A 20,784-nucleotide genomic window follows, 5' to 3' on the forward strand; every position below is an offset into this window, starting at 1 on the left:
AGCCCCATTTGGTCACTGGGGGTGCTTAAATTGGTTTTGGTTTTGGACTTCCCTCTACTTTAAAGTAGCCATTCATAAAAATGATCATTTTCTTTAAAAAATGGCCCCATTATTGGAGCTCCTTATACTGTAGATTCTCTCGGGTCCCTGTTTCAAGTGAGGGGTGAGTGAGTTCCAACGGTCCCTGCCAGAAGCACAATAGGATTCACACAAGCAAAGACATGCTTCAGTTCCCTATCAGGTCAGGCTAGCTGCTGATTGGTTCCTATCCTACAGTCCAATGTGCTGAGTGCCACTGCCCCCCCCTGCACAGCCTGGGAAAGGAGGCAGCAGGAAGTGTAACACATGAGAAATTTTCAATAAATTACCCTAAAACACATATTTTTCTATATTTAAAAGAGTACAAGGCACTGGCACAATCTTGTGTTTTTTTGTTTTTTTTACACAATATGGGGCATGTCTCCTTTAAGAAGCACTAATGATACAATTGTGGCAAAAACTGGGGCAGCTCCCCCGCTTCTTGTGCACTTGGCTTCAGAATATGAAGTTAGTGAATAGTCAGTTCTAATCAGAGCGACAATGCAAGACTTTTCTAACCAACGTCCATCTCTGCAGACTCTAGCCAGTTCAGCAAAATGAGCAGCAGGGGGCGATGTTGTTTAAAGTTCATTATATTTAACAGTAAAAAACTACTCATATTTTGAAAACTAGAACAAAAAAATTATAAATTGCAAAAGTGCTTAGAAAAGTCATTTTACATTCATGGGTTTTGAGGTTTGTTTTAAGATTTGTACAGAGGCAATATATACAGAGGCTGCCCAACTTGTTGGTGTTTTTGCAGTGCTACCTTTGCTCAGGGCCCCAGAAGCATAATAGGAGGTAGCAATAAACAAGAGTATCCCAGGCAGGAAGTGAAAATTATCTCTGACCCTACTGGGCCTTCTGTCTAGGGCCCCACCCAGTAGTAGGAGGGCTATGCCTTACAGTTTGGGAACCTCTCAATTACTGGCTGAGAAGTGTAAGGGAAATGGTCTATTTCAAGCATTTTCTTGCCCCATGAGAGGGGAGACAATACGCTATAATTTGTCCCCATTTAAAGTCAAAGGGAATCGTCATCAAGTGCCGGGTCCTGTCCAGTAACAGTCACATACTTCCCCAAAATGCATGTTTTTAAGCACTACCTGTACTATGCCATGCCACCAAGAGCAATAAATAGTTGCTTAAGTGAGAAATAAGTTCAGATCACTTGGAGCCCTGGGTACTGTACAGAGACACATTGCTGGCTCTATAGCGGAGGACTGGGCTTCACAGCCACTAAAATGTCACTTCCACTGTATAAATCACCTTAGTGACTGAATAAACCCCACAAGCCCCTGAAACTGCCCACACATGCCCTGATTTGGCCAAGCAGCTTGGCAGAACTCAGTCATACTGCCGACTAACTGGTCATGCGTGCCAACTTGGGTTAAGTATTAAACGATCATGTGACCCTGTTGGATTGCACTTAATCTGGCGATACAGCACACAGGCCGTATAGCTGAGGGCATGGAGCACTGGCAGATGGGAAAGTAAAGACCAGTCGCAACTCCGCTTCCCGCTATTCTGGTTTTCACCTAAATGAACAAAGAAAGATGCCATGGACGTGTGTGTAACTGTAATTAGAAAGAGCTACAAGGATACACAGCACTGTACAATCTTACACTGTAGAAAAGTACACGAATATTATAATAAATACAATAAATATACACAGATTAAGCCCATGTGGTTAGAGACACAGAAGGTCCCTGCCCCATACAGCTAATGGGCCTAGTTATTATGCTGTGTGAAATGAAACTCAGAGACAAATGGTGTAAAATCTGTGTATATAAATGGAGAAGTTTCCTGGGAGCGCCAGATTTTACATAATAAAATAAAATTTACATTATAAGCAGAATAATCATGGGCCCAATGCTTTCCCTGCCTAAGTAGCAGTAGCCTTATATCAGCCTTATATCAGCCTCCAATATCAGCCTTATATCAGCCTCCAATATCAGCCTTATATCAGCCTCCAATATCAGCCTTATATCAGCCTCCAATATCTGTCTGCCAGTCTGGGCCCATAACTGGCCAATAAGCTGCACACTTCCCCTGGTTGGGCGGAGTCACAGCTTGTACAGGGGCAGCCAGGCCTCACAGTATAGCAATGGCTCCCTCCCCACACCCACTTATTTGCTATGTGCCAATTAGAGATGTAACCAATAACGCCCAGATATAAAATGCACCATTAAAATAACAAGTAATCCGCCTGCTGGAGGTGATTTTACTGAATGCAAATCCCCAAGTTTTGCCTATGCGCGACTTGCAGCCCACACGGACATTCCCACAGCAGAAGACGCAGCCGAGAGTAAAACAAGGAGCCGCAGGCGTTAGATTCCCGGCCAAGAGGCAACTCTGTAACAGCACCGCCCGGACTCCCAGCCCACTCCGTCCGCCTGTTACAGTACATCCTCTATACAGGAAGGTGGCTGGCAAAGGGCTTGCTCCCGATTGGCTGCCTGTGGAGGAAAGGGGCGGCGCCCTGTTTGCTGATTGGTTCTGCCCTGTGCATTCCGGAGAAGGAACCAGCGTCTGGGGTGGAATTCGCCTTATTTGGAGGGTGAGTTATTTTACAGCCCCGGGCGGCTTCCTGTGGGGTGAGTGGGGTGTGTGGGCTGTGTGTGAGGGGGGAGCGAACCGAGCGGGACCGGGGAGCGCCCAGAACTACTTATAGGTGTGTGTGAGAGACTTCCCAACATCCGGGGATACTTCTGCCTGGGTAAGAACTCTACCCTCCCGGCACTGGGGCAGCAGTGGCAGTGCCTCCCTGTAATGTATACATACACACTGACAAGTTAGTGAATAGGGGAGTGAATAGGGGCACTCTGGGGAGTGAATAGGGGCGCTCTGGGGAGGGAATAGGGGTGCGGGGTGGCTCAGTGATTCTCTTTATTCCCATGCAGGGTTCATCATGTCCAAGTCCCTGAAGAAGATAGTGGAGGAGAGCAGGGAGAAGAATGTGCCTGACATTGATATGTGCGACAGGGGGATCGCTAACATGCTGGATGTGCCGGGCCTCTGTAAGTGGCTCCACTACCTTCCCTTCCCGTCTGGCACTCACTGAATAGCCATATGGCACTTACACCTGCAATGCATGCCCGTCTGGCACTCACCGAATAGCCATATGGCACTTACACCTGCAATGCATGCCCGTCTGGCACTCACCGAATAGCCATATGGCACTTACACCTGCAATGCATGCCCGTCTGGCACTCACCGAATAGCCATATGGCACTTACACCTGCAATGCATGCCCGTCTGGCACTCACCGAATAGCCATATGGCACTTACACCTGCAATGCATGCCCGTCTGGCACTCACCGAATAGCCATATGGCACTTACACCTGCAATGCATTCCCGTCTGGCACTCACCGAATAGCCATGTGGCACTTACACCTGCAATGCATGCCCGTCTGGCACTCACCGAATAGCCATATGGCACTTACACCTGCAATGCATGCCCGTCTGGCACTCACCGAATAGCCATATGGCACTTACACCTGCAATGCATGCCCGTCTGGCACTCACCGAATAGCCATATGGCACTTACACCTGCAATGCATGCCCGTCTGGCACTCACCGAATAGCCATATGGCACTTACACCTGCAATGCATGCCCGTCTGGCACTCACCGAATAGCCATATTGCACTTACACCTGCAATGCATGCCCATCTGGCACTCATTGAATAGCCATATAGCACCCACTGAAAGGTGCAATCCTGACATCCACTAAAAGTTACAATGTGTTACTCTTGTGGCACCAAAAATAAATAACCCCAGTGGCAACCACTGAAACTTGCATTGCATACCCCTTTTGGTACCTGCTAAAGTCAGAATGTATGTCCCTTTTGGCATTCACTAAAAGTTGCAATGCATACCCCTTCTGTCATCCACTAAAAGTTGCAATGCATACCCCTTCTGTCATCCACTAAAAGTTGCAATGCATACCCCTTCTGTCATCCACTAAAATTTGCAATGCATACCCCTTCTGTCATCCACTAAAATTTGCAATGCATACCCCTTCTGTCATCCACTAAAAGTTGCAATGCATACCCCTTCTGTCATCCACTAAAAGTTGCAATGCATACCCCTTCTGTCATCCACTAAAAGTTGCAATGCATACCCCTTCTGTCATCCACTAAAAGTTGCAATGCATACCCCTTCTGCATCCACTAAAAGTTGCAATGCATACCCCTTCTGCATCCACTAAAAGTTGCAATGCATACCCCTTCTGTCATCCACTAAAAGTTGCAATGCATACCCCTGCTGTGGAATTCAATGAAAACTACAATGTATACCCATTAGTTCTGACTCAACAGTTAATGAGTGAATCCTCTGTGGCATCCACTGACCGTTCTGTTAACTCATAGGTCACCTGGCAGCCATTAGAATAAAATGATGACATTAGGGCTGCCCAAAAGTGTTTACATACAGTAAATGATATGGCTCTTCAGCCTGTCTGGTGGCGACATAGATGACTCTGACCTGTCCCTATAGCTGGTCCCTTCTGGCATTTACTGCAAAGTGAAAATAACAGTGCATGGTCCTTTCTAGAACCCAGTAAAAGGTTTCAGTTCTAATCCCTTGCGGTGCCCAATTAAAGGTGCAGTATTTATCATTTTTTGGCACCTAGTGAAAGGTACAACACATTACTGGTAAACTGTACAAAATACATATTTTGATGACACATCCTCCAAAACATATGCTATTAAAATAATTCTAAGTATTTTTCATGGGTTATGAATCCCCACCCTTATGCTGTAGGTCTGGGGCATGTTTAACTGAACCCCACGCAATTACTGGTGAGCTTTTGTTGTCTCCTTTTTTATAATTTAATCTTTCATGGGGCAGTTAAACATTTTAAATTGGCCATGATATTATTTAGAAAACTATGAATATTTTGCATGGTTGACTTCCAGTCTTCATTAAACTGATGTCTATGTTTCCTTGAAAATCTGTTAATAAGGTTTTATTGTTCCACATCAGAGGAAGCGGTATGACAGACCCCACACCAATGTCAATACTTATCACATATTTATAGACTGATAATGCTACATGGAGATGAGAAAAGCAGGTGTCCATCATGGCAATGCACTGACTGACCTTTTTTCTCTTTTAACAGTCACCTTATCTCACATCACGCAGTTAATTCTAAGCCATAACAAGCTCACAAGTAAGTACCTTTTTTGTTACATTCTTTGTGTTCCTTCAGTTAAGGTCCCAGATATTGTCCTGGTTGGGTCACAAAACTCGAAACCACCCTGTAGAAGTATACACGTAGCACAGGGGTCAGGCAGTTCGATGGGCTTTGTCTATACAAAATCGAGCAGATCTAATGAGTTGGCACCTGGACTGGATCACATAGGGGCCCAGCATTAGCCAACAACTGCATCCGTTTTCCAGTGTATAAAGAATTGTGAGAAGAACTATATTCACTAGGGCAATGAGTAAATGGAATATCCATTAGGTTAAAGGGGTTGTTTGCCTTTAAATTCATTTTTTAATATGATGTAAAGAGTAATAATCCAAGACAATTTGCAATTGGTCTTAATTTTTTTTAATTATTTCAATAATTGTTAAGCAACTCTCCAGTTTGGAGTTATAACAGTTATCTGGTTGCTAGGGTCCAAATAACCTTAGCAACCAGGGGGTGGTTTGAATGAGAGTCTAATATATGAATAGGAGAGGGACTGAATGGAAAAAAAGTAAAAAAAAGTAACAATAACAATAAAACTGTAACCTCACAGAGCAAAAGTTTTTGACTGTTGGGGTCCGTGACCCCCATTTGAAAGCTACAAAGAGTTGGAAGGTGAAGGCTAATAATTGAAAAAAAAAACAATAAGAAATAAATAATGAAGACCAAATAACAAGTTGCTTAGAATTGTTCATTCTGTAATATACTAAAAGTTAAATAAAAGGTGAACCACCCCTTTAAAGCTTGCCCTCTGGGTTTTAAGACACAGCCATGGTACCTGCTGATGAGATCCCAACTACAGACTGATTTGGCTTATATTGGGGCTCATTGGTAGAGCAGGGTTTCATGGTCAGCTTTAAGAGGGCTAGGCAAGTGTTCCAAACAGAACGTGTACAGATCCTCTCTTCATGTGTTTGCAAAACAGCAAAAGTTATGGGAAGGAAACCTGAGTTTAGGGGGTTTTTGTCAATGTTTTGAAGCATTTTAAAGAACACAGTTTTTGATCGGAGGGCGCTACTTAAATTTTGAGGTAGTACTTTATAGTAGTATAGGTAGTACCTATATACTGCATGACCTAAATTCTAACGCCCAAAGGCATGTGATGCTTAAGCCCAGATATTTCGATTTTTTTCTGTAATTTAAGTGTAAGCGCATTAGGGAGACTGAAATTTACTGTTCAGTTTTAGGGTGATGATTGATAACCAATGTCTTCTGGTGATTTGTCCATTGTGTTCAGCAGCCTCGCACTCTTTATCCTGTTGTAGCTTAATTGCCTCATTATTATTATTATTATTAGCCTTTATTTCTATAGTGCTGACCTGTTACACAGTGCTCTACAGAGAGCCAGAGACGGCTCATCATTCCCATCATTAGACTTATTAGTAGGGGAAGCTGCTGTTAGCCTGTGCTGCTTGTAGTCCACTGACACTGAAGCCTCTGCCTTGGTGGAACCGGCCCTTATTACCACTCATTGTTCGATACCTGTCAAGAGAAATTAAATTAAACTGCCATTTGGCCTGCTCTGAAATGCCCAGGTTCATATTTCATGAGTTTTAGACATTTTTGACCTAATCCACTAAACTATATTAATTAACTGTCTTCACAGATGACACTTGAAACACTCTGGCAGAGGCCGCCGAAATGTTTTTCTAAGGTCAAATTAGCATCTTTTGCTATTTTTGTGGCATTTGAATTAATGCTTTTGTCACTGATTTTTCTAGATCTTGCATAAATATGTCCAGTTGTCTGGTGTTAAATATGCAAGCAAAAGGCATGGGCCTGTGCTGTTCCTGTACTACCCGTATGTGATATTTATTTACTTGCATATTCCTGCACTGTATATGAGCAGGGAGCAATGCAGCCACTAATGCAGCATGAGAATTGCTGTTTTTTGCACCAAACACCAGATCTAAAATCCAGCATCCTGAGGTCTTGTGTATGTGAATGTCATGCTAATTAGAGGGGTAGATGGGGCGATGCCCACGTGCCTAGTTTGCCCCTTTTGTTAGGTGGCGCTTGATTCAGAGGCCTGCAGCAGTACAGGTTAAGCTGGCTATACACATACAGATTACTAAGTTACTGGATCTTTTACCAATATGCCCCTTAAAGGTTGGCAGTATCAGGCTGATGGCTTGGTTCACATGATCAGATCACAAAGCAGTACAATGTTCCTCGCCCCAACAGGAACATCTGGCCAATATTTGGGCAGTTGTCTGTCGAGGGGCCCCTCAAAGGGCCCCATACACAGCAAGCTTTTATGGACGTCCTAAGAAACCATGCAGTGTACAAAAAATGGCTGATTGCAGCCTTTTTGCATGTGCATACTGCATGGTGCTTTGAAAATGACCTCTATAGTTTTGGTAGCAAGATGCTGCTACATGTATTACCTGTGGGATTTTATGTAGCTCTGGTTGATGCAAGAATTGTTCAAATTGATCCATAATTTTCTCAATAAGGTTAATTTAGTAAAATCTGTAAATAGGTGTTATGCTGAGTATGCTTCCCCCCACTTCTTCTTCTCTGTTGGCAAAAATGTTTAGGGGTTCTGCACCAACTTGGTTATATGTGGGTTTAGCCAAATACTGAATCCTGCACAAAAGACTTGCCTTTTTGCGATATTTACAATTGTGAAATTTTGAAAAAAACAAAAAATTGTGATATGCAGTTGTCCAGAGCTTTAAAGTCACATGACATTAAGGGTTCGTAGTCAGTGCTTGAATTAGAGGCTAACTACTGGATTTGATGCATCCATAGAAATGTTTTTGGTTCTGTTGCCATAGTTTTTGTTTTTTTGAATATTGAAGGGCACATTCGTGTTGAGTTTGTGCCTCAGTGAAGACTGTAAAGTTCTTACCTAGGGAAGCCTGAATAAGACAAGGACCAATGTGCTATGGACCTGTAAAGTAAATGATGTGATTGGTAACTGGCCAGTATTCTGACTCTTTATTGTATAAAGACACAATGGATGATCATTTTGCATTGCATCTGCTCATAGACCAAATCAGGTGCTCTTAAGTGAGACAATAAAGTCCCCTGTGGCTTCTGGCGCTGTCCCCCCATTGCAACACCGGGTAGAAACAACAAAGTGGCTTTTCTGTCTGGATAGATTTACATCAATCTGGCAATGCTGAGGTACATGTAGTTTTGCTTAGGTGGTAAGGCCCAGATTTGGTGGGCAGTTTAGTTCTGGCTGGTTAGATGTAGGCTGGCATAGCTTATAGTTGGTTTGGTTCAGATATAGGACACGACCATTAATACAGGTATGGGACTTATTATTCATAATGCTGAGGAGCTGGGGTTTTCCAGATAAGGGATCTTTCTATACTTTGTATCTTCATATCTTAAGTGTACTTAAAATAATTTAAACATTAAATAAACCCAATAGGATTGTTTTGCTTCCAATAAGGATTAATTATATCTCAGTTAGGGTCCAATACAAGGTACTGTTGTATTAACATTTAAAAAGGAAATAAAAAAAAATATTAATTATTTGCTAATTTGATGCTTTCTGGATAATGATTTTCAGGAAATTATCAGAACTTTTTCCTGTAGCTATAACTGTTACCACTTATTCCTAAATTGTGTAGGGGCAACAAATAGTTTAGAAATGTCGAACTGTCATTGTCCCAGTGGTCCCCTATTTATCATTCTCTCTTCTTTGCTCCATGAAAAGATGTGACAAAATGTTACTAAGTTGCAGATTTTTTTTTCCATAGTGATAAATTGTGATACATTTTCCGTATAGTAGAAACTTTTTACCTCAGCTGACTTTGAAGTTTTTGGGCTATAAAATTGAAGGGGTGGCTCAACTTTAAACTAACTTTTGTACAGGTATCGGACCCCTTATACGGAAGCCCATTATCCAGAAAGTTCCGAATTATGGAAAGGCCATCTCCCATAGACTCCATTTTAATTAAATAATTCACATTTTTAAAAATGGTTTTGTTTTTCTCTGTAATAATAAAACAGTACCTTGTACTTGATCCCACTAAGATATAATTAATCTTTATTGGAGCCAAAACAATCCTATTGGGTTTAATTACTGTTTGCATTTTTTTTTTTAGTAGACTAAAGATAGGAGCCCCAGGTCCCAAGCATTCTGGATAACAGGTCCTATACCTGTATGTTAGGAAAGAATGATAAGTATGAAAACCTTTCCAGACAACCTGAATTTTTCATTGGTGATAAAATGAGAAAAGAAGGGATTTTTTTCCCCCATCCTTTGATATAACTGCCCAACAGTCCTGCATTTGGAAGGAAGATTCCCCTGAATTTGGATTTAGATGAATTTGCGCCAGCTGCTTAGTGAATGAACTCTCGGAATTGGTACATCTGTATGTCCCCAGCCCCACGGTGTCACTGTCTGTTCAGCACAATAAATTGGCTGTACATTACCTATTTCTTCCAGTAGAGTTCAGTGTTGAAGCACAAGCCCAGTACGTTGTATAATGTAACTGTCCAATCGGCCGGCCTATAAAAGGAAAGGTGCTCATGTAAATAAGCAAGTTTATGTAAATGCTTTATAGCAGCGCGTTTGCAAGCTTAAATGCACCCAAGGCACCGGTCTTATCCAGAGATACATTTACGATAACTGTCCCTAGAAAGCCACTCCAATAAAATCTTGTGCTTTCATTTTATAGCTCAGAAAGAACAGTTATATAATGGGGAAAAAAAAAATAAAAATTGAAAGGCAAACATAAACAGTTTAAGTAACCTGCATCTAACATTGGGGTCTAATACTGCAAATTCCGATATCATTGCCTCACCACTGGAATCTAGAGATGAATATAGGATTATTATTTAATATTTATCAGTGCAGAGTTTTTGTAAAATCAGGCTAACAATGTTTGTAAATGCTGCTTTATTAACCTTCGCATACAGCACACCCATGTATTTAAATGTTTGATTACTTATCTCTTAAAATGGAGTCTATGGGAGGTGGCGTTTCCATAATTAGGAGCTTTCTGGATAATGGGTTTCCGGATAACAGATCCCATAATAACTTTTTTTTTCTACCTTCCTTTTTTCTGCCGAACACTGGAAATGATGCTAGGCTGACTTAAAAATTATTTAGAGCAACTGAGCCCGTTTTACAGTGTTGTGAGTGCACAGTTGTGTTCATTTTGCAAATCATAGACAGATGTGGTAGGTGCAGTGCAGTTGCCCCTAGAGAATTACTGTTTACGTTTGCAATGATGCCAAAATTCTGGGAAAAAAGCCTGCATTGTGGGGGAAAAACATTGCGATTACGCTCAGATTGCACTTTGCACACTGCGAATAGATCAGTGAATGTGTCGTAATGTCTCTGCTGAAGAAACTAATGTTCATACACAGCATCTGTAGTTCTAAGCAGGGTTTCCTTGTCCCTTTTTTGAATAACTGGTCAAGATTTAAGTCCATTTTTGATCCAAGCAGTGATGTTTAAGACAGGAATATAGTTCAACCAATACAGGTAGTCTTGCTACATAAAAACGGCATAACGGCCTCATCCGCCACATGGAATAAAGGACATAATGCCTTCCATTTGTTGATTGATATTCTCTCTTTTGGTTAATGTTGGACTGTGGGTGTTGGATCCATTGTTTAGTAGTTTATAAAACCAACTGACATGGTCTGTAGGACTGTGTGTTCTCCTAAGCCTGCCACCCTAGTAATGCCTGTAAGTGTTATTAATTGAAACCCTTGACTTTTGAATTTTACGTTTACTGTTTCGACCTCTTAAGCATTTGATCTCTCTTTGACATAGCTGTTGTAGTTCCTTCTACCTACACAGAGAACCAAAAGTAAAGAGCGTGACACTTTTATGTTAGAAAAATAAACTAACCAAAGTCACCAAACTGGGGTCAGCATTATTGGGAGGATGGCTGCTTGTTGGATGTAATTATTATTATATCTTAGGAAGTCTGTTTTTTATGTTCTGTTTGCTCTACTGACAGCCCATTTTTTTCTGGGTAGCACATAAAGTTGGTGCTGTATTGAGCTTTTCATAGATGCCCCTAAGTTGCATATCATTTTTCCTACAATTTTTTCCTGTAACATTTGCCCTCATTTTTTAAAAGCTTTTATTTGAGTCTACTGATTCATTATGAGAACAAAATAGTTCCCTTCCATGTATTCTCTAGTCTAGATAATTTGTCTCCTAATGCTATAATGTTGTGCTTTAGACTAGTTAGCACTTATCTAAAGACTGCTCTCAGGTTTGGGCACACAGCATTTGTGTCTTTCTGTTGCGTTATGGTGGGAATGATCCTGTGTATCTCTAAGTGTCAGAAAGGCTAATTCTCATTTAGTTGCCATCTTGGAGCAGGACTGTTTCTGTGTCAGCACTGCAATTATAATAGCTATTAGGGATAATAAGGATTGCGTCAGTGTTGCTGAGAGCTTTTCTCTCCATCTACACCAGCTCATGCTCCACCCAGCTGTTTAATATAGGGCAAAGTACAGCTATAAGAAAATGTAAGGGATTCAGTGATACTAGGTTATTGTTATGCGATAGGACAAACTTCCCTTTATTATACTTGTAAACTTTTTTTAGATGCTATCCATGGTATATTTCTCCTTGTCTGCTCTTTTTTTTAATTTTGCTTGGTCTACCCATCTATATATATTTCTAGTAACCTCTTATGTATCTTTGCCTGGCCCTTATTTCTAGTGTGCTGTCCCTGCTGCCCTTGTTTATTGCTTATTGCCTCTTCTGCAGAGTATCAGCCCATGTATAGGGCCAGATGTCAATTGGGCAGGTTTGATTTTTCTGTTGGATCGAGGACTGCAACAGCTTCTTGATGTGGTCCTCACTTCAATAGCCCATATCCCTGTCTTGGTGATCTGACGGGGATACAGGCCGTTGGAGTGAGCACCACATAATTCCCACCTTAGGCAGGCATATGGAGAAAGATCCGCTCAACAAGCAAATCTTATAATGTATGGCCAGCTTTAGTGCCTGTGCCTGTTGCTCATTAGTTCAGGTATTCCCTACATGCCATTGTTGCCACTAATGTCCAACTTACACCATCCCGTTAAGCTGTTTAATCTGCTTGACTGACCCCCTTGATGGCCCCTGTTATTGATAATAGCAGCATTACCCAATTCTGTGTTATTACTCTTTTTCACTCTTTATTATTATACTAGGTGGAAACATTATGCAGAATATTCATCTTTTAAGTTAAGCGTTAACATAGTACCTATATGATCTGAGAACAAATTCTTTCTAGCCACAAGTGACAACTTTAATTGTCTGTTTGTGCAACAGTATTATTAAAACCGGTACGAGATCCGTTTCCAAAAACCCATTATCCAGAAAGCTCCAAATATCCGGAAGGCCATCTCCCATATTAAGCAAATAATTCAAAATCTTAAAACATTTCTTTTCTGTAATAATAAAACAGTACAGGTAAGGGAGCCATTATCCAGAAACCTGTAAGTTCAGAATTATGGGAAGGCCATCTCCCATAGACTGAGTTTGAATGAAATTCTCTGTATTCTCTGTAATAATAAAGCAGTGCCTTGTACTTTATCTCAACTAAGATATAATTATTCCATACTGTATGCAAAACATGTTTAAATGATTTTTTAGTAGACTTAAGGTCTACTAAAGGTTAAGATCCAAATTATAAAAAGATCCCTTATCCAGAAAACCTAAGTTCCCAAACATTCCATAACAGATCCCATACTTGTAGTACAGTCTTCACTCTTTATCCCACTCCCAGTATAACACCTGCCCTGTGTAGTAGACCAAAGGAGGTCTAAAAACCATACCCATATATTTCAGGGAAATGTTCTTTGTTTACATATATTTGTAACCTTGGTTAAAGTTTTGTTCATTGCCTCCTAAGAGTATTTATGAAATCAGAAAGTATTAGAACTTTTTGTGCTGTTTTTTTCCCAATTTGAGTTTGAAAAGAATTCCCTAGTTCTCTGTTTTTCTATCTTCCTATTTAGAATGTGACAAGGCATCTGGCAAATGTGTTCTATTATGGTTAGAAAATAGGCATGGCAACCGAGCCATCATCTAATCTGGAAAAAGGTTCTATATTTGATATAATATAGATTATTAATTTCCTTTCTAATGTATGGAGTTATATTTATATGTGGGTGACATGCACAAGCCAAGTGAGTTTCAACATTTTACTTTTAATTGCTGTGCAGCGGCACTTTCTGTCAGTTTGATTTCTCCTTGGTAGGATAGCTCTCTCCTTGCTGAAAAATTCCAGGCTTTGTGCCTTTTTTTTTTTTTTTTTTTTTTACTATATGAATTTTGTTGCAGAGCCTCTGATATAAATTTCTGCCTCCCAAGGGAAAAATATTTGAATCACCACAGATCATTGTTTTTGTAACCTTAAGAGCAGGAGATCTTACAACGGTCATTTGTCCAGATTTACTATGTGTTTATGGGATGGAGGGCTCCTTCCCAATTTCTGTTGTAGTGCACAGATTCAATCAAGAATGTTATTATTTTTCATATCACAAATATAAGGTTTAAGAAATTAGGAGGGATTTTACTTTGCGGCTGATTTAGTGTTTGTTTACTGCTGCTTTATGCCCTCCATTTAATATTGTTGGCTGCTATTCTCCTGCATGCACAACTTCATAGAGTATATAAATCACATTCTCTTTTCATGTTTATTGCACTTCCCATGAAATTTGATTGCACGGGAGGTCTAGGGGTTTGTGGATGAACACAAGGGTCTGTTAGGTTTCTGTTTTATTGGCTCTTGGTTAAAGGGGACACACTCTTTAAAAATATTGATATTGGTGGTCCTGAAAAAGAGATTGCTGGCAAATATTACAGAGCATCTCTGCAAATCAGAGCAGCAGTATTACAAGCTATAAGGTTTAAACACTAACTTTCAGCTATAATAAATTTTAAACCCATCATTTTCTAGAGACGAGATGCCCCGTGACTTAATCGCCTGGTAGAGCTTTTTAGTGTATCAATTTTGAGAAGGTAATAAATCCCCTTTCATCTCATGTAGTTGTTGCATAGTCTTGCCATCCTAATCACTTCTTCTCATCTTCTCATCCTGCGTTTTGCTATAGTCCCTACACAGGTAGGATTCCCTGCCACACTACTTTATCATAGGGACTTGCTCCATACTGGCTGGTTCCCCTCTAGCTTTACCTAGAGCTTCTTCACTTATGGTCAAGCCCTAAGCATAGGGTTTCTACCTGGCGTGTATTTTACTCACCTGGACAGTAAAAATTGACCTTTGATTCCAGTGTTAAGGAGAAAGATAAGAAAAGGTTGGACAGAAGGTGTAGTCAGATTGTCCAATAGTCAGGAAGCAGGCCAGGGGTCTGGGGGAGGCACCAAACAAGCATTCCTTTTGACCAAAAAATGGCGGGGACAGATTTGTCACCATTTCTGCATTAGTGGTAAAATTAAAAAAAGCACAGTTGAGGACTCTGTGGAACAGACATGCTTTATTGGACACTGAACTGACCGCTAGACATTTTGGAGGCATATTGCTTGACAACCTAGAATGTGCTAGTGCATTATATATTTTGGTCTCATCCATGCGGAATTTTAATTCATTAGCCGTCTGACCTATCCTCGTGGTCTTTAGCACTTTGTATTTTTTTAGATAGAACATGCTCACCATTGTGTTTGGTATTCTTATGAAGGCTGACCTTTGCCAATTCAAGATAGAACTTTAGTTCTTTGGGACCTGGAGCATTACACGTTTCTTTTGGTGAGATGTTTGTTGGTTGAATCCTTATGTGGAGGGTAACAGTAGTGTTGAATTGCCTCCATTTGTACAAGATTTGCCTGATAGTGGACTGGTGGAATCTAAACTGTTTAGAAATCATTTTGTAACATTTTCCAGCCTGGTGAGTATCAATAACTGTTTTTAAGGGGTCCTCGGGAATCTTTGTTCAAGCCATGCCAGTCACTGTTACAAACCTGTATTGTTAATCAGAACTCCACCCAAACACAACTTAAGCTTTTTAAAATGTAAACATAATTTTTAAGCAACTTTGTAATATACAGCTGGAACAGTTCCCTAAGCCCGGCCCCCTGTTCTCCTGCTGATCTGGCTGACTACTTTGAGACTAAAAAAAAAAAAAGTAACAGTAGTCGACTGTCCTCAGCCTTCCTTCAGCCTGCAGTCCCACAATTCCCTGCACACATGATGTCAATAAGATAAGGAACATCACAGTGCAATGCATTGTGGGTTATGTAGTTCCTGTATGCTGACTGTAAGCTGTGGAGAAGTTGTTACAATTTGTGACATCAGTGTTTTAGCCCCTCCTCCCCTGCCAGGACACAGAAAGAAAAGAATTGTTTTGCAACTGGATTTCAGCATATAAAAAATAGTATTTATTCATACTTTTTTGAAGGAACATATTACAGTGATAGGTATAGGCATTTCTGTTTCCCCTTTAAGGTCAGACTTGGCTAGTGATGGCCATATTTCTGTTGTTTATATGAGGCAGGGCTTCCCACACACCTGATTATCATTCCCTGACTCTAATTTCCCCTTCAAATGAACTGAGAATCCTAAAGGGTCACATACTTTTCACATAAAAAAATGTAACTTTGGATCATTTTCCTCAATAAATAAATAAGCAGGTATAATGTATTTTATATATTTATTTTTTTTAATTGGTTCTTTTTATCTAGTTTTAGGACTTGCATGAAAAGCAGATCACTTTTAAGGTATAAGAGAATATCTTTGAGCAGTTCGGCAGGTTGTTTGGGCTGAACAGATCCAGCAGTACTTGTTTTCTATAAGACTCCTCAGAGAGCGGGGAGTGTTGGCAAGATCACATAGTCGCTAGTGTTCTTGGCCAAGTGTCACAGCTTTCTGAGCAGATGTTACATTTAAAAAAAATAAACATAGGTTTAAGATCTTCCTGGATGAGATTATTATAATTCACATTTTTAACTTGATGGATTGATTTTAGAACAAAGAATGAAATAAACTCTCATCCTGCCAAAAGACCTTAAATGTACAACAATTACAATAGCAGAAAACACTTGGCAATGGGCGGTACACCTTTAAGTTAACTTAAGTATGTTTAGTATAAATTGGCAATTCTTAGCAACTTTTCAGTTGGACTTCATTTTTTATTTCTTATAGTTTTTTTTAATGATTTGCCTTTTTGTTTTTGCTTTCAAAAGGGGGTCACTGACTCCAGAAGCCAAAAAAAACTATTGCTCTTTGGGGCTACACAGCCCCCAGACTGGAGTACCCCTGTGAAAAAAGTTAATTTAAAACTGGGGCATTTTAAGTCCTAACAGAAACCTTTGGGGGGTACAACAGTAAAAAGGGCGCCTATGGCAGCCCTGGTTACTATTGGTATCTTACCTGTTATGGTGCTTGTCAATAATTGTCAGTACAGGTATGGGACCAGTTATCCAGAATGCTCGGGACCTGGAGTCTTTCAGATAAGGGATCTTTCCGTAATTTAGATCTCCATAACTTAAGTCTACTAAAAATCATTTAAATATTGAATAAACCCAATAGGATTGTTTTGCCTCCAATAAGAATTAATTATATCTTAGTTGGGATCAAGTACAAGGTACTGTTTTATAATTGCAGAGAAAAAGGAAAATCATTTTTAAAAATTAGAATTATTTGCTTATAATGGAATCTATGAGAGACGGCCTTTCTGTAATTCAGAACTTTCCGGATAACAGGTTTCCAGGTTAGGGATCCCATATCTGTAAATGGTACTAAACCATATATTTGTGTGCTGTTTTCAAATCTGTCAATAATCTGTTACAAGTCCTGTGAGCTTTATGGTGGTGCAAGCAGTCGAATTGACCCCCACATTTACAGGGTTGTTTTCACATCACAGCAAAGACATTTTCCCTCTTACAGCCTCAATCCTTACTTTGTATTTATTTTTAATCTGCAACAGTTAAAGCTGAACCTTCACACTACATTGAAATCCCTGAAGGCCAAAGGAATCATTCATCTGCCCAGGTCCATTCAAACTGTGCTGTTAGGCAGCTTTTTAATATTGTCAGATAATAACTATCCATTGATCTGTTGCTAATCTCATGTAGCCTTTCAGACCTATTGATCATAGTTTTATGCACTCGGGGAATAATAGTGTGCTCATATGAGAGGGTTTTCGTTTGCTTGGGTTTCCGGTTTTAGGGGGCTCCAGCTGATAAAAGTGCAGCTAATAAGCGGTGGTCTCAGGCCATTTCTAGTTTTTCATAAACAATAAAATGAATGGATGGAATCTATTTTGTTTTTAAACCGGTCTCATGTATGAACACTGGGCAGTAACTAATAGCAATCAGAGATTAGCTACACATCCTAATGCTCTTCATTGAAAGTGTACATTTATGTGCCATTGCTCTAAAAGGAAACAAGCTGTTTTAAAAGTGATATGTTGGTTTATTTAAGGCTCTCGCTTTTCACTGTATATTTATAACTATAGTTTAAAAGCTAAAAGGGGACCTAAACCCAAATGAATTCTAATAATCAAAGAGAATGTAATTTTAAGAAACCTTTCAATAAATATTCATCACAAATATTTATTGGTTTTAAAGTTATTTGTAAATATATTTTGCCTTTGAAAGCATTTTTTTTTTTTATCTCTGTGCTCTGGTCTTGTAAACAATGACGAGAAAAAAGTCAGCCCTGACGGGTTTGTTAATCAGCCGGCTTCTGCTACATTGTTTCAAATGTCAGAAACAACAGGGCAGAGAATAGAAAAGGACACCAGAGCAGCTATGTTTACAAATCACTCTAAAACCATGGAAAATATGTAATGAATGCTTATTGTGTAATTGCTTAGATTTACAATTTTTTTTTATTTGGTAATATCTGATATGGGTTTACATCCCCTTTAAATTAGGTTTCATTTTTTTGTTTGTAAAGCAATGTTATAATCGTATTTCTCTTGTCTAAAGTAATAGGACCACTGTCAAGTTCACCTTTCCTTGCCTCTAAGCTTCATTGCTGTAAATTGTCTCCTTGTTGATTTCTGTTGTAATATTGCTATAAAAAGGCTATATTACAGTATTGCATTGTGATAATTATAATGAATTCTTCTTTTCTCTTTATCTGCTTTTAGCTGTTCCACCAAACATTGCCGATTTAAAAAATTTGGAAGTGCTCAACTTTTTCAATAATCAGATTGAAGAATTGCCAACCCAGATCAGCAGCCTTCAGAAGCTCAAACACCTCAATCTTGGGTATGTTGCTTTACTCATCACAGGCTTTCTCTCTTCTCTGGGTACTGTGTCTGGCCAAGTTTTTACCTGCTACCCTGGCCTTGCACTCTTCTTCTATTTCAAATAGAATGTGGGGTCCAGCCAGATGTCCCCCAATACTAGAAGAGCACATGCCCAGTACAGAAATCAAGGGGAAATGTCTGTATTGCACATGCACTTGCTCAGTTCCAACAAGGGACTCCTGGAAGTCTGGAAAACAGTCTCAGGGTTGAATTGGGGCCACCCAAGGCAAGAGCACCCCACACCCGCCTGGTCCTCTTCTCTCACCTTGGTTGGCGCGTTCACCAAATGGTACATGCCCGGCGCCCCCACTCTGTTCCTAGACACATGCCTCTTCTGCCTACCATGAGTTCTGGCCATGCTGGAAAAAAATGGTGGCACTCAGCAAACATTACTCTGCAGTAGTGCAATTTTTAAAGAGGTTGATGGCCAGCCCAGTGTAGTCGGTAAGCAAATAAAATTGCTGGGGGTGTTCTAAACAACTTGGAACACCCCCAGTAATTTTTCCTTTCCTTTCTCCTGCTTAAATGCAAAGAACAATTTTTAGCAGTATTATCTGTTTGTTTGTTTTTGTTTTGTTTTTTTACTGCACTGATGTTGCTCAGCCTAAACACATTTTATCTACCTACCCAGCATTTTGGCAGAGTATAACGTAACATGGGAAAAACCCATGCAAACAGGAAAAATAAAATATTTAAAATACCTTGAAGTAAATCCTAGTCATTATTGTGAAACTGAGGCTACTTACTTTGCTATAAAGCTAGCTACTGCCTCTCATTTTTATTAGCCATTTAGTGTTTTCTGTATTATACCTTTTCAGCATGCCTGAAATAGCACGCCAGCAAGCGTTTCTAACGCACTGGGCTTTATTGGTTTTGGCATTGAGTTGTATATTGAAGTGTTCATTTAAGCAGAGGGCTTTCCGACACACTCTGGGGACCGCTCACTTTGTCAGCAGTCATAGACTAATGATTTCAGACACCGTTCAATTAGGGCACACGAAAGCGAGGGTTCTTAAGATTGGGGATGTAATGACTGGAATACGTAACGTATATTTTTCTACTTAGATTCATAGCACCAAAGATACGTCACAAAAGCACAAGTTGGTATATGCAGAAAAAGAGATGCTCCGTAAATTACAATTTGTGTTGCGTTTATTCTCCATTTACATGCACCCACAAGAGGGCTCCGCTCTTGTTCCTTGAATGATACAATATACCCTCCAGGTGGATTGTCAGAAATAGAGACTAAGCCCCATGTGCAATAAAGGGCACTATGTTTGCCCAGGTGCAGTAACCCGTAGCAACCAATAAGATGTTTGCTTTGAAACAGGTGACCAGTAAATGCTACCTACTGATTGGCTGCTATAGCTACTGCACATGGGCAAACATAGCGTCCTTTATTTATCACCCCCTAATTGTCTGCTATTTTGAAATCTTATGTATATTTTTATTTATTTAAATCTTATGTTTTAAACATATCTAATCCTGTGTTTGTGCTGGTCAGTATGAACAGGTTAAACAGTTTACCACGTGGGTTTGGCTCCTTGCCTGCTTTGGAAGTCCTTGACCTGACCTACAACAACATGAATGAGAACTCCCTGCCCGGAAATTTCTTTTATCTAAGTAAGAAATAGCACTGTAGCCTGTAAGACATTTAATCCTGTGTATATGCTGAAGTATGGGTATACAAACTATTATCTTGACTGCTTGGGATCTGTGCTTTTCTGTATAAGGGATCTTTCCATAATTTAGATCTCCATACCTTAAGGCTGTTAATAAATATTTAAACATAAAACAGAACCAATAGGACTGTCTTTCCACCAATATGAATTCATTCAGCTGAGATGCCTCCAAGTAAGAGGTACTGTTTAATTATTACAGAAAAAATTTAAATCATTTTTAAAAATGTGAATTTTTTGATTATAGTGGACTCTATGGGAGATGGCCTTTCCATAATTCAGAGCTTTCTGGATAACAGGTTTCCAGATAAGAGAGCTGGTAAAATAAAGCGCTAAAGAAGAGCAGATGCAAGCATAAAACCTCTATGGTCCACAGTACTACTGCTATACGATAATAATGCACACATTATGGGAGCAGCTCATTTAGTGGGGATTTTTACAGTTAATTACACAGAACAAATGTACAGCTTGCTATACTCGCGTGTTTAATAGAAATAGATTACTGACACATCCCACGAGTACTCTATAATCCCACATGGAAAAATATTGTTCTAAAAATATATAGGATTTTATGTTAAATTCACTAGTAAATACCTGGTACAGGCATAGGACCTTATATCCAGAATGTTCCTGGGGT

General features: G+C 39.8%; 1 protein-coding gene across 5 annotated transcripts in view; it reads left to right on the forward strand.

The window, feature by feature from the left end:
* The first annotated feature begins 2,205 nt into the window (after window positions 1-2,205).
* Window positions 2,206-20,784, forward strand: part of rsu1 (Ras suppressor protein 1) — an 87,392-nt gene continuing 68,813 nt past the window's right edge. Inside the window, exons 1-5 of one of the 5 annotated variants that reach the window (XM_012964632.2) lie at window positions 2,206-2,672; window positions 2,979-3,095; window positions 5,200-5,250; window positions 18,307-18,427; window positions 19,973-20,091. In XM_012964632.2, coding sequence (XP_012820086.2) covers window positions 2,330-2,672; window positions 2,979-3,095; window positions 5,200-5,250; window positions 18,307-18,427; window positions 19,973-20,091 — 751 coding nt within the window. In that variant the 5' untranslated portion in view covers window positions 2,206-2,329. 5 annotated transcript variants of the gene reach the window in all.

The sequence above is a fragment of the Xenopus tropicalis genome, chromosome 6 (assembly GCF_000004195.4).
Source record: "Xenopus tropicalis strain Nigerian chromosome 6, UCB_Xtro_10.0, whole genome shotgun sequence".
Taxonomy (NCBI): Eukaryota; Metazoa; Chordata; class Amphibia; order Anura; family Pipidae; genus Xenopus; species Xenopus tropicalis.